General features: G+C 41.9%; 1 protein-coding gene across 1 annotated transcript in view; it reads right to left on the reverse strand.

Moving 5' to 3' along the window:
• Positions 1–2,362: 2,362 nt before the first annotated feature.
• FYCO1 (FYVE and coiled-coil domain autophagy adaptor 1) overlaps positions 2,363–14,637 on the reverse strand; it is a 44,804-nt gene continuing 32,529 nt past the window's right edge. Inside the window, 5 exon segments of the mRNA XM_032106365.1 lie at positions 2,363–6,167; positions 6,579–6,688; positions 7,980–8,190; positions 9,863–9,958; positions 12,844–12,927. Of these exon segments, the coding sequence (XP_031962256.1) occupies positions 6,092–6,167; positions 6,579–6,688; positions 7,980–8,190; positions 9,863–9,958; positions 12,844–12,927 (577 nt within the window). The 3' untranslated portion in view covers positions 2,363–6,091.

The following is a 14,637-nucleotide window of genomic DNA, read 5'->3' on the forward strand; positions in this document are numbered from 1 at the left end:
GAAACTCCTTGCAAGGACTTTTAGAAAATTCTCTCCCATCAGGAGGGATCTGATTTATGGCACGGTTCAGTGTCATTCAAGTTTCATATACATTTATTAGGGTTTTTTACCTTTTCCTTAGGAAGAAAAATGGTCAAAGATGTACATATTTTTTACTGTATGTGTAAGAAAGGTTTGGGGGGGGTTTGCAGTTTGTGCTCAGCAAACAGAAGCTGAAATTCTGTTAAATAAAGGCACTGCCATGTACACCAAGGGGATGAAGTGGTTGTTTCTTGCCCACACATCCTTCCCAGTTCGGATCCATACACATAACCTGCTTGCAATCACAGCATTTACCCTGCTCAAAAGAGTCCGAAGGAAAGCTTTGCTAAGCGGGTTTATTTCACAGATCTAACCCTTGTGGTGTGGAAGCTGCAGCTGAGAACCCCACAGGCACCCTGAGGTGAGGGGTGAGGTGCAGTCTGGGGAGGCAGGGCAGGTTTCTGAGGGAGCACACTGGGGGCAGATGCTTCTCCACAGCAGCTCAGTCCCACTACCCCTTCCTGAGGCTGGGGCTGATGGTGCTCCTACACAGAGGGTTCTCCTGGCCCGAAAAAACCCGTCCAGTTATGCAAACAAATAAGTGTGCAAACCTTAGCTGCTGCAAGCCCCTCTCCCCTGCACAGCATTTCGCCAGCCCCAGGAACTTGAACTGCATGGCCATCTCAGAGAAAGTAAAGCTTCTTCAGTCCCTAAAACATACTCGGGGAAATACTCATACTCGATCAGCAGGTGAAACTGCTGAGGGTGGTGAAACAGCAATGAACTTGCAGCAGTTTGGGGTGACAGGGTTGTCCCTGGGTCATGCAGATCCTGCTCTGAGTCACACTGCTCTCATCACTTTGTCAGGGAAAGCTAGTGGCCCAGCCTCGCTGGGGGCAGATTTTCCTCTTGGGGCTTGTTCCACCACAGCTGCCTGTGGTCCAGCAGCTGCTGGTGGCTCCCCAGGCTGCTCTCACCACACAAACTCTGGGAGGAAGCTGCATCCCAGTGCCCCTCTGGCTGCAGCCTTGTTACCAACCCTTGTTGGCCAGCACACAGCAAGGACTCAGTCATGGAGGTGTTTTCTGCCATTACTCCCTCTTCCATCTCCTTGGGGCCTCCGTCTGCCAGCAGCACAGCTGCTTGTGGTCAAGCCCTCCTTGAGCTCCTCTGTCCCCCTGCCCTGATGTTTTACTTGGATTTATCCTACCACAATCCCTCTTGTCCCTCACTAGGGTGTCCCCATCCTTCACCTGATGCTCTCTTCTGGGATGGGAGGTTTCCTCCCAGGCAAAGGGTATTGGCTCCCCTGCCCCATGGTCCCTCACACATCCCATGGGACTCTGCTCACGTTTTATGCACAGCTCTAGCAGGATGGTCACCGAGCAGTTGCTGGAAGTCCTGGGAGGGGCCTGAGATCTCCCATAGCTTGGCTCCCCTCCCCTCTCTTTAAGACCATTTTTTCCTAGATGTTCCCAGTTTTGGGCTGTAGTCTCCTATGCTGTTGCTCTTCTTTGAAGGGGCAGCTGGACTCGTATCTGCCCCAAGTGCTGCGTTGTTACTGCAGTGCAGGCAGTCACGTAGCACAGCTTGTGGTACAAGGGGAGGAAGCTGGGAGAGCCCATGAGGAACTTTCACTCTCTGCAGGCAAACCTGCCTGCGTAGTGCCTGCTCTGCCTGAAACAGAGACATCTTCACAGAAGCATTTCTTCCAGAGAGCAGGGAAGTGATGGAAGGGTGTGAGAGTACAGGAATTATATTTGGACTTCAAAGCATCCCTGTGACACTTCAAGGACGAATGCAAAGGATACCACTGTCTTGTGGTAGCTTCACATGGTCCCCACAGAAAAACGTTATCCTGTGTGTGCCAAGGCCTGGTCTTGGGGCACAGACTGAGAAACATTAAGGCAGAAGTAGGGCTAGGAGAGCCTTTCCCCTAGCACCAAGGGAGAAGGTATTATCCAGTATGAATAGAAATGCATTACTGGAAATGGACACAAAGACTTTCAATGGCTCCCCTGCAGAGCTGAGGTACAGCAAAGTACAGTCACTTACACATGTAAATGGGTATACGTAAAACTCACTCTTTGCGGGTCACTCGTACTCTACATTAGGCTTTCCTGGAGACTCTCCTGGAGGGAAGCTTCTGAATGTGGAGCCAGGACTCCAGATGCCTCCTGAGGTGCTCTGAAACTTCTATTGGTAACTGTAGCTTTGAAATGAGGGGATGGCACAATAGGAGGATAACCTTGAATTTCATAAAAACCTCAAGTAGACCATACAATCATCAGATTTATCTTCCACACACAGTTATCTCTACAAGGCAGAAAAGGGACACACATTCGCAACGATAAAGAATTTTATTTTTAAATTCCTGAGGTTAAAAAAGGGGGAAAAAAAGCATCAAGAAATATTCCAACACACAACCGTTTACATCTCTGTAACTGTACAGACACCGGTGTACATGATTTTTCCCAAATCTGGAGCAGGAAGTTTTATGTGAACAGGGTTTGCAATTCTTTGGCAGTTAAGACCAAAAAATGCTTCTGAACAAGTTACAACCTCAGTGATTGAGCATAATTAAAACTATAGTGCAATTTCAGTTTTAGGAAAGAAGTCAGGCTTTTGTAGCTTTGCTATTTTGTAACATGGTACACTCTTGTGCAATACATCTTTCATAAAAAAACATGGAGTAATGCTGAGTAAAGGAACACTGTCACTTTCTTGAAGAAACTACATTCTTTCCTTCGCATAAACCTCTTCATAACAAAAAATCTTACCCTCCATAGCTCCTTACCCTTTCCAGCACCCAGGAAAATCATCTAATTGCTTATGCTGACCACAATGTATAATCTCTTTGTCCTATGAATGTGACATCTCCTTCAACTAATTTCATGATCCATTTTAAATATTTATTTTCTCTTTATTGCATTCCTACAGATAATAAAAAGCCCAATCCAACAAATCACCTGAGCATCTATAAATAAATAGATTTTTCAGCATTGCTGGCATAGCTCACATGAACAAGCATTTTGTGAATGGAGGAATGAAGTGCTTGAATTAAATAATCTCTTGCACAAGCCTGCACTTGTGCAAAGTCCTTTATTGGGTTTCTACTTTTCCAGTAATAAACTGTCTGGGACATTCAAACAAAAGGTCTGTACTAATGTCAGGTTCTTTACTCTCTCTGCACAGCCTCTTCCAGCTGTTATGATGGGATTACTGCTCCTGGGAAGCTTCTTTGAACAGCTGCACTCCTGTCCACTTGCACCTTACCAGCCTGATATTTCATAATTTGAAACTTTTTCTCCTTAACTACTGTCTTTGGTCAGAAGCAAACATTTTCTTTTGATCTTTAAACTACAGGTTCTGACTCCTACTGTTAGACCTCTTTCAGAGAGGAAAAAAAAAAAGCCGTAAAATTACTCTCAATGGGCAGGAAAACCTGAAGAGAAGGGACCATAAAGACTCAAATGCTAAATGAACACAAACCAGTGGATTTACTCCCCTTTTCCCAAACACAGGCTTCAGCCAGTCTCAGGACTGTCTACATGAGACCTCCAGGGAAACATTTGGCTTACTACATAGAGACAATTATTTTAAGAGCTACATGAACAGGGGCTTAAAAATATTTGCCACAGGATGAAAAGATGTCAAGAACTGGATGTGGAGAGGAAATCAAGAGGCAAGGCTGTCAAATAATTTTGACTAGAGAGATTTCAAATTCCTTTGAACAGAGATGTCATATTTTGGCTGAAGATACTTGACAGTGTCCCTTTACCTTACATTTGGCATTTTAAGAAAGATATCCCAGTAAGATTAGTATTCTAAGTAAACAACAGCAAAATGCTTTTTAAAACCACACCTAAAAGCTTAAAAGAAAACTGCAGCAGACTTCAGCAACAGCTCAGTGAAATTGCATAGCATATGGTACACAGTACTCCATTTTTAAGCAATAAATAATCTCTTCTTGACTAATTAAATATAAAACATAGCTTCAAGACTGAAATATGCTGTAATTCATGAACCGATCCATGCCATTTATTGCTGTTTATTGCCCATGTCAGTCTCTCGTCCATCTCATTTTCATGCACTCAACCAGGTCAGGGCTTAGCTGCACTGCAGCCCTCAAGAGCTTGCACCTTCCACTGACCACTCTGCCTGGCAGAGGGTTGGGAGCACACCACCACCATGGGTAAGAAGGCAGCTGAAGGCAAGAAAAAGCTATTGATGAGCCAGAGACCTAAATCCTAGGTGCTCCATGAAAAGCAGTCATTCTTTCACAATCTTTTTCAAGATCACTGTATTTATATCTTGTTAACAACTGGAACAAATTATGAGCAACCTTTAGCTTTATCTGCAATTCTTTTCTTTCCTATTATCAGAAATCTCCCTCTGCCTCAGCTGCTCCTATGTAAATATTCAACACTTGGTTTGTGATCTCCACCTCTTAATCAACCAGTCTTTTAGTGTGGGAGATCCCGTATGGGTATTGGATTGGACCAGCAATACATAAACACCAGCTGGCCTCTCCTGACCACCTTTCCCAGCTGAGCTTCTTCCTCCAATTCCCTGTCCTTGCTTTTACATTTTTAAGTTTGCCCCTTTCCCTTCCCCAAACCATTTGCTTCAGCTTATGCTTGCCCTTTTTTCTTCTTTCCCCTCATGCTTTATTTTCTGTCTCCCACCATGACCCCTGTATGCCAGCTACAGCTGCCACCAAGTCTCTACAGGGTTCCTCACAGGTTGTGCTGGTCTTCTACCAACTGCTGCACTAAAACCCTCCCAAGGTTTCCTTGGGAGATCAGTAACATGAGAAATCAGACACACTTAAATTATGAGGAGGGCTGGTTGAGAGAAAGAGCTTTTCTTCTTTCTCCTGCCAAATGTTTTGCCATTCTATTGGAAGACAGGTTTTTTATACGGAAAAATCCGCTTTCAGGTATTCTGACAAAAAGCTGAAATTCTATACAGAAAGCAGATGGCTTGCATAGAAAAGTGAGAACCCAGTCTTCCCTTAAAAGGCAGTGTTAACAGCCCCCAAATCTGATATGGAAAGTCAGCAGTTGGATAGGGCAACTGCAAGGGTTAGGAAAAGGACAGAATATACTAACACCACTGGGTGGAGAGCTCACCAGGCCTGGATATACATTCCGTTTTGGATGGAGTTTTGAGACCGGTTCAAACACTATTGCTGCCTTCCACGTGGTTTAGAGAGAGAGACGCTGCTGATCTCCACAGAAACTGTGCTTTCCTGTGAATGCTGATGACTAAGGTGCTAAGGCAGGAAAAAGGAATGCTCTTCTTCCCAATATCACACAGCGAGCAGTGCTTTATTCCACAGGGGATGCTCTGCTTTCTGCCACTGGTGCTCACCATAACAGCTGGGTTCCATGGACCAACATATAGAGTACGGTGAGCCAAAGTGAAAGGAGTTGCTGCTTCGTGTTTATTATTTTGTAACTGGTATTCAGTGCCAAAGCATTTTAAAAAGCCAGTTAAAACTTGCCAAATCTTAGCCCAAAAAGTATAAAACTCCTATGGTTTGCTGCTTATAAAACTTGGAAAAGATAAAAAATTCTAGATGGATTACCGTATTTGCCTGTGAAAATTGAAGTATTACATAATTGCTGCTCTGACTGTAAGAGCAGTACAGAAGAACAGAGATGGTTATGATTACACCTCAGTGAAGAGGTCAAAAATAGGCATTTTTCTTTAAATTTCCTTTTGAAGGATATTTTTGGAAGAAAAATAGCTCAATTTTCAGCAGAGAATTTCAGTTTGCATTTAGACACCCCCACACTTATTTTTCTCCCCACTGAAAAAATATTGGTTATTATTGGCCAGTTAAACCAAACAACATGGCTTTTCAGCAATCTGTACACAGTACAGAACCATTAGTGTTCCTGAAAAGGCTTCCATTTTTTAGTGTACACATCTCCTCTTAAGTGCATTAGAACTATTGCATAGTTTCAAAGTCTTCAAACACAGTGGTAATCAGAATGCTTACATGTACACAAATAATAGCATATCTTAAAAATTTAATTAAAAATACATAGTATAGTAAAGGCTATGGAAAATCACTTCCATCATAGATGACAGGTCGCTCTACAGCCAAGTGATAAAACACTCTTTTTGAGATAAACCTGTCAAGGAAAGAAAGAGAGCAAAAAGATCATATTAGCTGAAGCCAACAAGAGAGGAAGCTTCTTAAAAGTGTATTCAGTCTTTCAGTTTATACTTGGGCAAAAAACTGACAGTTTGTTGTAAAAAGGACAACAGTCCTAACTAAACTGTCTTGGAATGAGTAACAAATTACTTGCTAACTTCTGTTAACCCTTCCAAAGATCCAAAAAGAAGAGTGGAATTCTGCTGTGGGGGTAGGAAAAAAAACCCCAAACAAGAACGAGAACCAAAACTCAGTCTTGAAAATCTCTTGGCAAGCGAGGAAAAATTTCTTATACTTACTTCTGAATGGCAGAATAACGCGCATCTGATCAGCTCCACAGTCTGTAAAACCAAGCTTATTTCACCTTTTATACCTGGCTAGGACCTACCTAGAGAATGTGTTGTCAAATATCAGCGTGTAGATTCCAGGGTTTCTGACTTTCACTTGTCCTCTGATAGTTTCCTTATGAGAGTTGCAGCGAGTCATTGGGATAAGAACCTGGAATTCAATAAAAATGAAAATGAAGTTTGCTATTTGCCCTATAAATCGACACTTTCTTTCAGAAAACCTTGATTTCAGCCACCTTGAAACTCCCACAGTGCATATATGCCTGCAAAACTAATTAACTGACTAGCATTAAAAACTCACCCAAACTAAAATCTCACAGTGAGACATTTGTTTTCCTTTGATTATATCTTTACAGCATTAACCTATGGCGATTCATCTCTGCTTCAGAGATAAAATCAAATCCTGAACTTTTAAATGTCAAGCTAAGAAACTTCAGTAACTTCAGAAAGTGGTACATTAAATTCATATATCCAAGAGCAAGATTTGGCTAAATATATCTTTTAATATATGCTTTTATGCTCTCTGTGTTATAAAATAAGCTTTCTCAGCAAATCTTAATTGTTTATCTGAGCTTACAGCACAAGTGTGTGTATCTGTGGTTCTGTGTGTGTCTTGCTGTAAAACCCTAGCACAGCTGTCAGAAAAGCAGCTGACATAGATCAAGGATGACCCTATAAAACACAAAGTTTTACCAAATAAATTTATCAAAACAAAAGCAGCATTCACACTCCATTCATCTTTCAGATTAAGAAAAAGAGATATTTTACATAGAGTTAGTAACTGTGCAGTGAATTAACACAAGCTATATAAATGTCTTATTCCCCTAGGAAATCACAGCCACAGAGTTCACCCTACTATGGTGGATTAAACCAACAGCTGCGCTGTCTTCAGTAAAACTTTGCAATTAGTTGAGTAAAATAGATTCACTTAAGCCATAATCCGCATGAAATATGGACAGCACATATAAAACCAGGTACCCTGGGCACTGGCAAAGAGATTTTGCACACCATCAAAGCACTTAAGTATATGCTTCATTGTAAGAAATGTAGGTAACCCAAACAATGTTTCTGTTTCCCTGTGGCTTCTGCTCAAGAGCCTGGCAAAATCAGCTTTAAAGAGTTTACAAATTAAGTGAAATTGAGGAAAAAAAAGAATTTTGCAGACTTGGACTTCTATTTTTGCTTAATAATAGTAGGTGAATTTCAGATGCAACCAAAAGGAGCTAGAGGGTTTTTCAACTCAACTTTTGCAGGCAACATTAAATAACTAAAGATGTAGCTTTGCCTTTAGCAGAACTGCAGCTTAACTGGAGAAACAAATCCTTATGCAATAGCAACGGGCATTCTAGTGAAGACCTCCTAGCAATACTTGTCAATTGCTGTAGGTTGGGTGAGTGTAGAACACTACAACCTCTAAGGTAGTAAGGAGACAAAGGCCTTACTTTGCACTGATCCAGCGGTGTGTCTTCAGATTCTTGGTAGACAACGCTGAAGGATATGCTTTTGGGGTCTGATGAGAAGATCCAGCTAATTGTTAGGCCCATCTCTGTAACAGTGATGGGAATGATACTGTAGGTGCTGGATTTGATGAACAGCTCTCTGTTGCTTTCTCCAAAATTCATGATCTCTTCTACTGTAAGGGGTAATTTGATCCTGTGAGGGAGAAAAATATGATTACTTGAAGAGTCCAATCCACTTACTCAGATAGAACCACTAATCATTGTTTTTTATTTTCCATCTATTTCCAGTTGACCCCACAGCATATTTGGGACAGGTCCACAAGATGCATGAAAATTCAGCCTTAGATGAAAGCAAAAACTACAAAAAAGCTGACTGATACTAAGAACCTTCACTACTCTGCCAAATGTGGATTTTGTTCACTTTTATTTCATTTCAACTAAAGAAAACCAGTGCTGGAATAAAGCTTTTTAGACTTACTACAATAAGAAAGGAGTGCTGCTCTCCGTTGTTCTTTTTAAACAAACAGTAAGTTTCCTGGTTTATTCACCTTCCTAGGTGAAGATAAAAATTCGCACAGGAAACAGGAGGGATCAGGAGTGCAGAGGGGACAGGTGGATGGAATGTGAACAGCAGCTCCGTTCCGAAGCACTTAACGCTACATCTGGCTCTGTTTTACCCAACCAAGCTGCAAAAAAACTGACTCAAAATACTTCCAGTTAAAAAGGAAGTTCTTAGTTCTATGCTGAGTCCTACAGCATTATATGAGCTGACTTCATTCTGGTATCTATTTAAGACTGCAAACAGTGAGGTCCTAAAGCAGGAGAACACTAGTTACTTTCTTCAGGGGAAACCTGTAATTTCTAAGAGCCGTGAATCTCACCTACACTACCCTAACTAAAACTAATATAATCCGTCACTCTTTAGGCCAAATAAATTGTTTGCAAGTCAATGAGATGAGAGTAAACCACAGTCCTGTGGTGTCTCAGGTGACCTTTAATTTTAATAAACTAAATATAATTCTTGGTTTTGCCTTACAGCTCAGCTATGGTTTTAGTTATTACTTCATTTACCTGGATCTCTGAACAGCAGCAACAAGGTTGAAACATGGACTAATTTATCTCCTTGCAGTATAAAGTTTAAAACCTTCCCCATAACTAAGGCAAAATTTCAAAGCTAGGCTTAAGGGGGCAGTGAGCAAAGGTGAATTTCTCTAAGTCACGTGCATTTCCATACATTGGATTCCTTTCTTGGCTGTGCAAGTGACATGCTCTATCACTACTGCATATACCTCTGACTTTCAGAGCAGGACACATACAGGGAATTGTGCACACACATTACACACAGAGCCTGAGGTGAGGCTTAGGTGAACATTTTATGCTGTGGCATGTATCAACCAGAGCAGGCAAGACACACTAGGAAACCATCAAAAAATAACAGATACATGCTCCAAAAGGCCACCAATTCCCTCATTTTGGCAAAAGTCCAACTGGAGCTGCATTCCCTGACCTGTCCTTGCAGTTTCTTTCAGAGACTGCTAGAACTGCACAGCCCTCGACCTCCTTCCTGTTGACAGCAACTCCTGCAATAAAAATAGGAAATGTTTTCTCGTGTGATGTGGACCTACATCTTTCCTTCTTGTTCCCCAGTTGCACTGAAGTTTCCTAGGACTGAAGAGAGAGGACCTGGCTCATTGCTGCTGCTCTGTATGGTTGAGTTACACCCTCTCATCCTCCTCAGACCAAATTCTACTCTGGGATACAAGTGATCAACTCTTCCAGGAGCCTGCAAGGCTTGTGCTCACATAGCTGATATCTGAGCTCAGCCCTTATGCTTTCACCTATAGCAATGAAACTGTTGTGCTTACATGATTTCTCCTGACTTCAACAAGCATATCTCAGCATCTTGAGCAACTTGCCACTCTTCAGATTCATCAAAGGTTGAAGAATTACATGTGCTGTTTCTAGAACAAAGGAAAGAAGGAAAATAATGATTCTCTGAGTAGTATGTGGTTGAATACCATCTGCATGCTGATGCCTTCCTAAAATAGAAATGTTTTGATAGTCCTGATACCAAATTCTAGGATTCTTATGTGGCATATTCTAGTGACAAAACTGGGCAAAACCGCAGCCCTGTTCTGCTCACCACTGTGCACAAATGTAAAACTGTTCCTATCCTGGTTTCATGAGCTAAGAGGAATACATATATATACATCCAGAACATCTTTTCTGCAATCATAACATAAATTCCTTATTGAGATGATGCCATGTTTTAAAGATTCTCTGGCAGGTGGGAACTTGATTGAGGGCAGACACAAGCAAAAGAGTCTGCACTTGTCCTTTAAACAAAGCTTGAAAAAGGATAAGACATCTCCCTGGATTTAATCTGTGAGGTGTTTTACAGACATATTATCCAGTTCCTTACTCTGACACATGTACACAAACATCTTCTATTGCTGTAAAATTTGCTACTCTGTGTCTTCTTTTCATACACAAAATACTGCATGATTCGAACACAAATACACTAAAGACACTGTTACAAGATGACAAAGCACGATGTTTCCTCCGCACCATGATGTGTCCCAGCAAGCAGTGAAGCCAAGGGAAGAACCTGCTATCCACTCCTTCCCTCAAAAAAGGTATATGCTCTGGGTGAACACTGGAGTAGCACCAGGTATGAATCACAGGGCTGGACACAGAGAGAAGGATGAGTCTGAGAGTCAAGAAACAAACACTGATAGTTTCCAAGTAAGTTAGAGCTTCTCTAACTGATTCTCGTTTTGCTTCTCTGCATTCCAGCAGTTTGAGACAATTAAGTTGTCATTCCCAGAAAAAATGCCAAGGGCTCTTATTTACAGGGAACCAGCTGGTTGGTTCCTTCCAAAACCAGGGGAATCTAATAAAATGTAATACCATATGTGCTTTTGAATCATCAAGTGCAATAATGACCCAAGAGGGCAAAATTGCCACACTTGCTGTAGACCAGTTCTCAAAACCAATGCCCAGTTTAGCACTTTCTTTTAAATCCAGTGGGACATTGCTCTACAAGCAGCACTGCTGAGCAGAAGAGCAGGGGAAAATATCTCCTTCAGGGGGTCATGAGCAGCATCTGAATAAACTGTGTCAACACATGCAATCACATGTCCGTTTAGTGCAGTGACACCATTGGTTGAAAAGAGGAAGAATTTACTGTTATGACTGCAAATTAAACTGCACCCACTGTCTATACATTTCCTGAACTGTTATCTACAGAATTCGTGTTTCGATATTCCTGTTTTTCCTATTCTTGCAGCCTCTTGGATAATTCTTGACTTCTTCAGAGTCACACCACTACTGTCAATACCCTAAAGAGACAGCTGGGATGTGCATGGGAGACTCAAAACTGTAATTAAGTGCCAAAACCTGAGCTGTAAGCAGACACTAGAAATGTAGGAGTGAAGTACTTACTACATGTTGGTCCATAAAGGTTAGTACAGTATCTAGGCAAATACTTACTGATACAAATAATTTCATTGTTAGCTAGCTTTATACAACTAGATAAGAAAAAGGATTCTGAAAAAAGCCCCAAAACAACAAACTAGGAAATTAAACTATAGCTTGTAAAACTACACATATATTTTTCTTGCACAGTGGGAACAGCAACAGGCTTCATGCTGTGATCCACGTAAGTCTCCCATCCCACCAGGTTAGCTACACAGCTTTAATTTCACAGCCTTGAATTCATGCAGAGCAAAAGAACTACACAACTACAGGCTTTCTAGAAGTGTCAAACTCCATTATTTACTACACAATGCCATTAGAGTTCTTGATTTAATCCATTAATTTCACCTTTCATTTGGAACCCTGAAATGTAGATTAAATCCCAGGACCAATATATGTTCCATGTTCTCCTCTAACACATGATTTTCCTTACTCCTGCTGCTGCAACCCAGTACATGGTTAGGTGGTTAGCTTGATACTTGGCTGTTCCAGCCAATACATTCACCACACATCTAAGACTAAGGGAATGCTAGGTCTCCTACTTTGTGTATTAAACCAAAGTGCCTTATAATCACAAAGAAAATCCTCCTTCTCTTTATGATGACTCACTGAGTCTAACAGTCTAAACTAAGGTCTGGTAGCCTATAATATAAGAAACAGTCTCATGATTTAACTGAAGCATTTTTCCCCGACAGGAGAATTTATTCTTGCATGACCCATTTGCCCTTTGTGTCAGCACTAAGAATGTTCCCGCAGCTTGACAGGTCCCCAGATTATGAATATGAACCCTCTGGTGTATCTGTTTAAACAGCCAGTATTGTTTCCCTTCTTTATCTTTTTAAAAATGAGACGAAGTGGGGCTGAAAGCAGGAGGAACTGAAGCATGGAAAGGACACTACAGCAAGAAGAGAAGAGCTTGGATTCAGCAAAGCCTCAAGACAGATTGCTGGAAGCTGATAGAGCATTTTGAAGAATTATTACTTCATGCTTGTCCTGTTCTCATGCACTTCCTCAGGCACCTGCTGTTGGTCACTGTTTCTAAGGTGGATGGTCTGTTCCAGCGTGCTTGTTGTTATACATGGAAAGCATTTCTTAAAAATGGTACTAAATATACTGTGGCCAACATCATAAACGGCTTGTGGAGTTAAAAGTAAGAAATCACTTTTAGAATTAAAACCTGAAAAAAGCTGGTTCAACTCTGGACTCAGCAATTTTCTGTTTTCATAAACACCCGAGCTCTGACAGCTGTAGCTACGTGTCTGAGGTGTCGGCTTCATGCGGCCGAGCAGTGAAATCCCAGAAGCCATCTGCCTGTCAGCAGTGCAATGATTTCTGGAGAGAACTTCTGTCATCCAGGTGAGAGTCTTACCGAATTGTGTGAAAGCCAGAAACCTGAAACGGAGACTGGAGGCTGTACAGAGCCCCTAACAGCTGCTTAGCCCAGCAAACACATCTGAAAATGCAAAGAAACAATCAAAGGCATTATGCTGAAGTGCACCAATGATTCCCTGGGCCTGCTGTTATCTAGCAGGTCAGACCCACCCCAGGCACCCTAACTTAGTTATTAGCCTTCTTCTCCAACCCAGCAAAGAGCAGTAAAGAAAGAAAGAGGACAGTAAAGGATCAGAAGAAAAGATGCCACAGACAGCCCTTGACATGGACAAGAAAAGAGGCATGGTTTGGGATGGAGCAAGGGGGATACAGAGCTCACTGATTTTTAACAGGGTGCAAGACAGTGTCTTGCATGAAGGTGTATGGGTGGGAAAGGGATGGAAGTGTTAAGGGCAAACCCTGACATACGTTGGGATGGGAAAGCATTACACAGACAACTGATGAAAAAAAAACCCAGATGGACATGAAAATCCACCACTATGTGCTAGGGGTGGATCTGCATACTGGTACATAGGAAATCCCAGCTGTTTAAAAAAAAATGTATGACTGATGTAGCTAGGCTACATCCTGTATGAAACAAAGAAAAAATGCAACAAACAATACAAAAGGACTCTGTGGCCTTAAAACTGGTCACACTCTTATCTGCAAGACAAGAGGCAATACAGAGAAAGCGAGCTAGGGAAACAATCATGACAAAGGAATATTTCTGTGCTCCAGGGGACAACGTGCAAAATCTTTGTGATTTTTTTTTCTATTGTGATAGGGAAGAGGAATTTTCTCTTCACACAGTTCTTTAGAGGCTATTAAGGGAAACTGAGGCAGAATTATAGGAGAGGCACAGCACAAGCAGTTTCTGGCCTGAGTGTACACCAGTATCCACCAGGAGCCCCTGGTCCTTCCAGCAGAGCTGCTGCCCAGTCCTCCCTGCCCAGCCTGTACCTCCACAGAGGCTGCTCCATCCCAGAGCCTGCAGGTTCCCTGCAGCCAGGGTGGTTTCTGTACCCAAGGTCCTTCACAGCTTTACAATCAAATATTCTTCAGACTGACTCATCCAGGAGTAACAGTACTCTCTCAGCCCACTCCCTATAGGTGATGAATTCACACAATCCATATGTTACCACACAGCTTAGCCACTGCTGTGTCACCCTCATACCTTATTCTGCATCTGAAAATAACTGATAAAAGCAGGTGGTTGTCACAACCTATTGCTCCCCTGTTTGACAGGAACAGTTTGTGAATATTTAGCACCTTACTCCCAGTTTGTTTCTTAAAGGCAGAGAAATTGCTATTACATGCAATGAAGCACAAGGGAGAACTCCATTTTCAAAGAGCATTGCACAGCCTTACATATCTTATGTCAGTTGTCTTCTTTCAGTAAATGATGCTGCAGAAATAAGTCAGATTTGGTGCTGGTTTTTTTCATACACATTTGCAGGTACCAAACTCAAGTAGTCAGAGAGAAAAGCTCACTGCTCTACAAGTCAGAGTCCCAGAGGCACTCCAGCTACGGCACTACAGGCTGCTGCAGAGATTTGCCTGCATGGGCTCGTTCCTCTGAATAGTGTTTCCCTCTCTTGCAGAATGCAGGGACACTCGAACTGCTGTACATTAGAACTCACCAGGTGAGGCGTTTCAGCCAATCTTAAAGATTCAGAGGTGAGTTCTGCTAATCTTATGCTGAGTAATATCTTGTAGTAGGATTAATCTCACGGAAACATGGGGTTTGTAGCTTGAGAGAGGGCATTTAGTTTTTGGGCTAAATCTTAAAAAA

Source organism: Corvus moneduloides, chromosome 1 (assembly GCF_009650955.1).
Source record: "Corvus moneduloides isolate bCorMon1 chromosome 1, bCorMon1.pri, whole genome shotgun sequence".
NCBI lineage: Eukaryota > Metazoa > Chordata > Aves > Passeriformes > Corvidae > Corvus > Corvus moneduloides.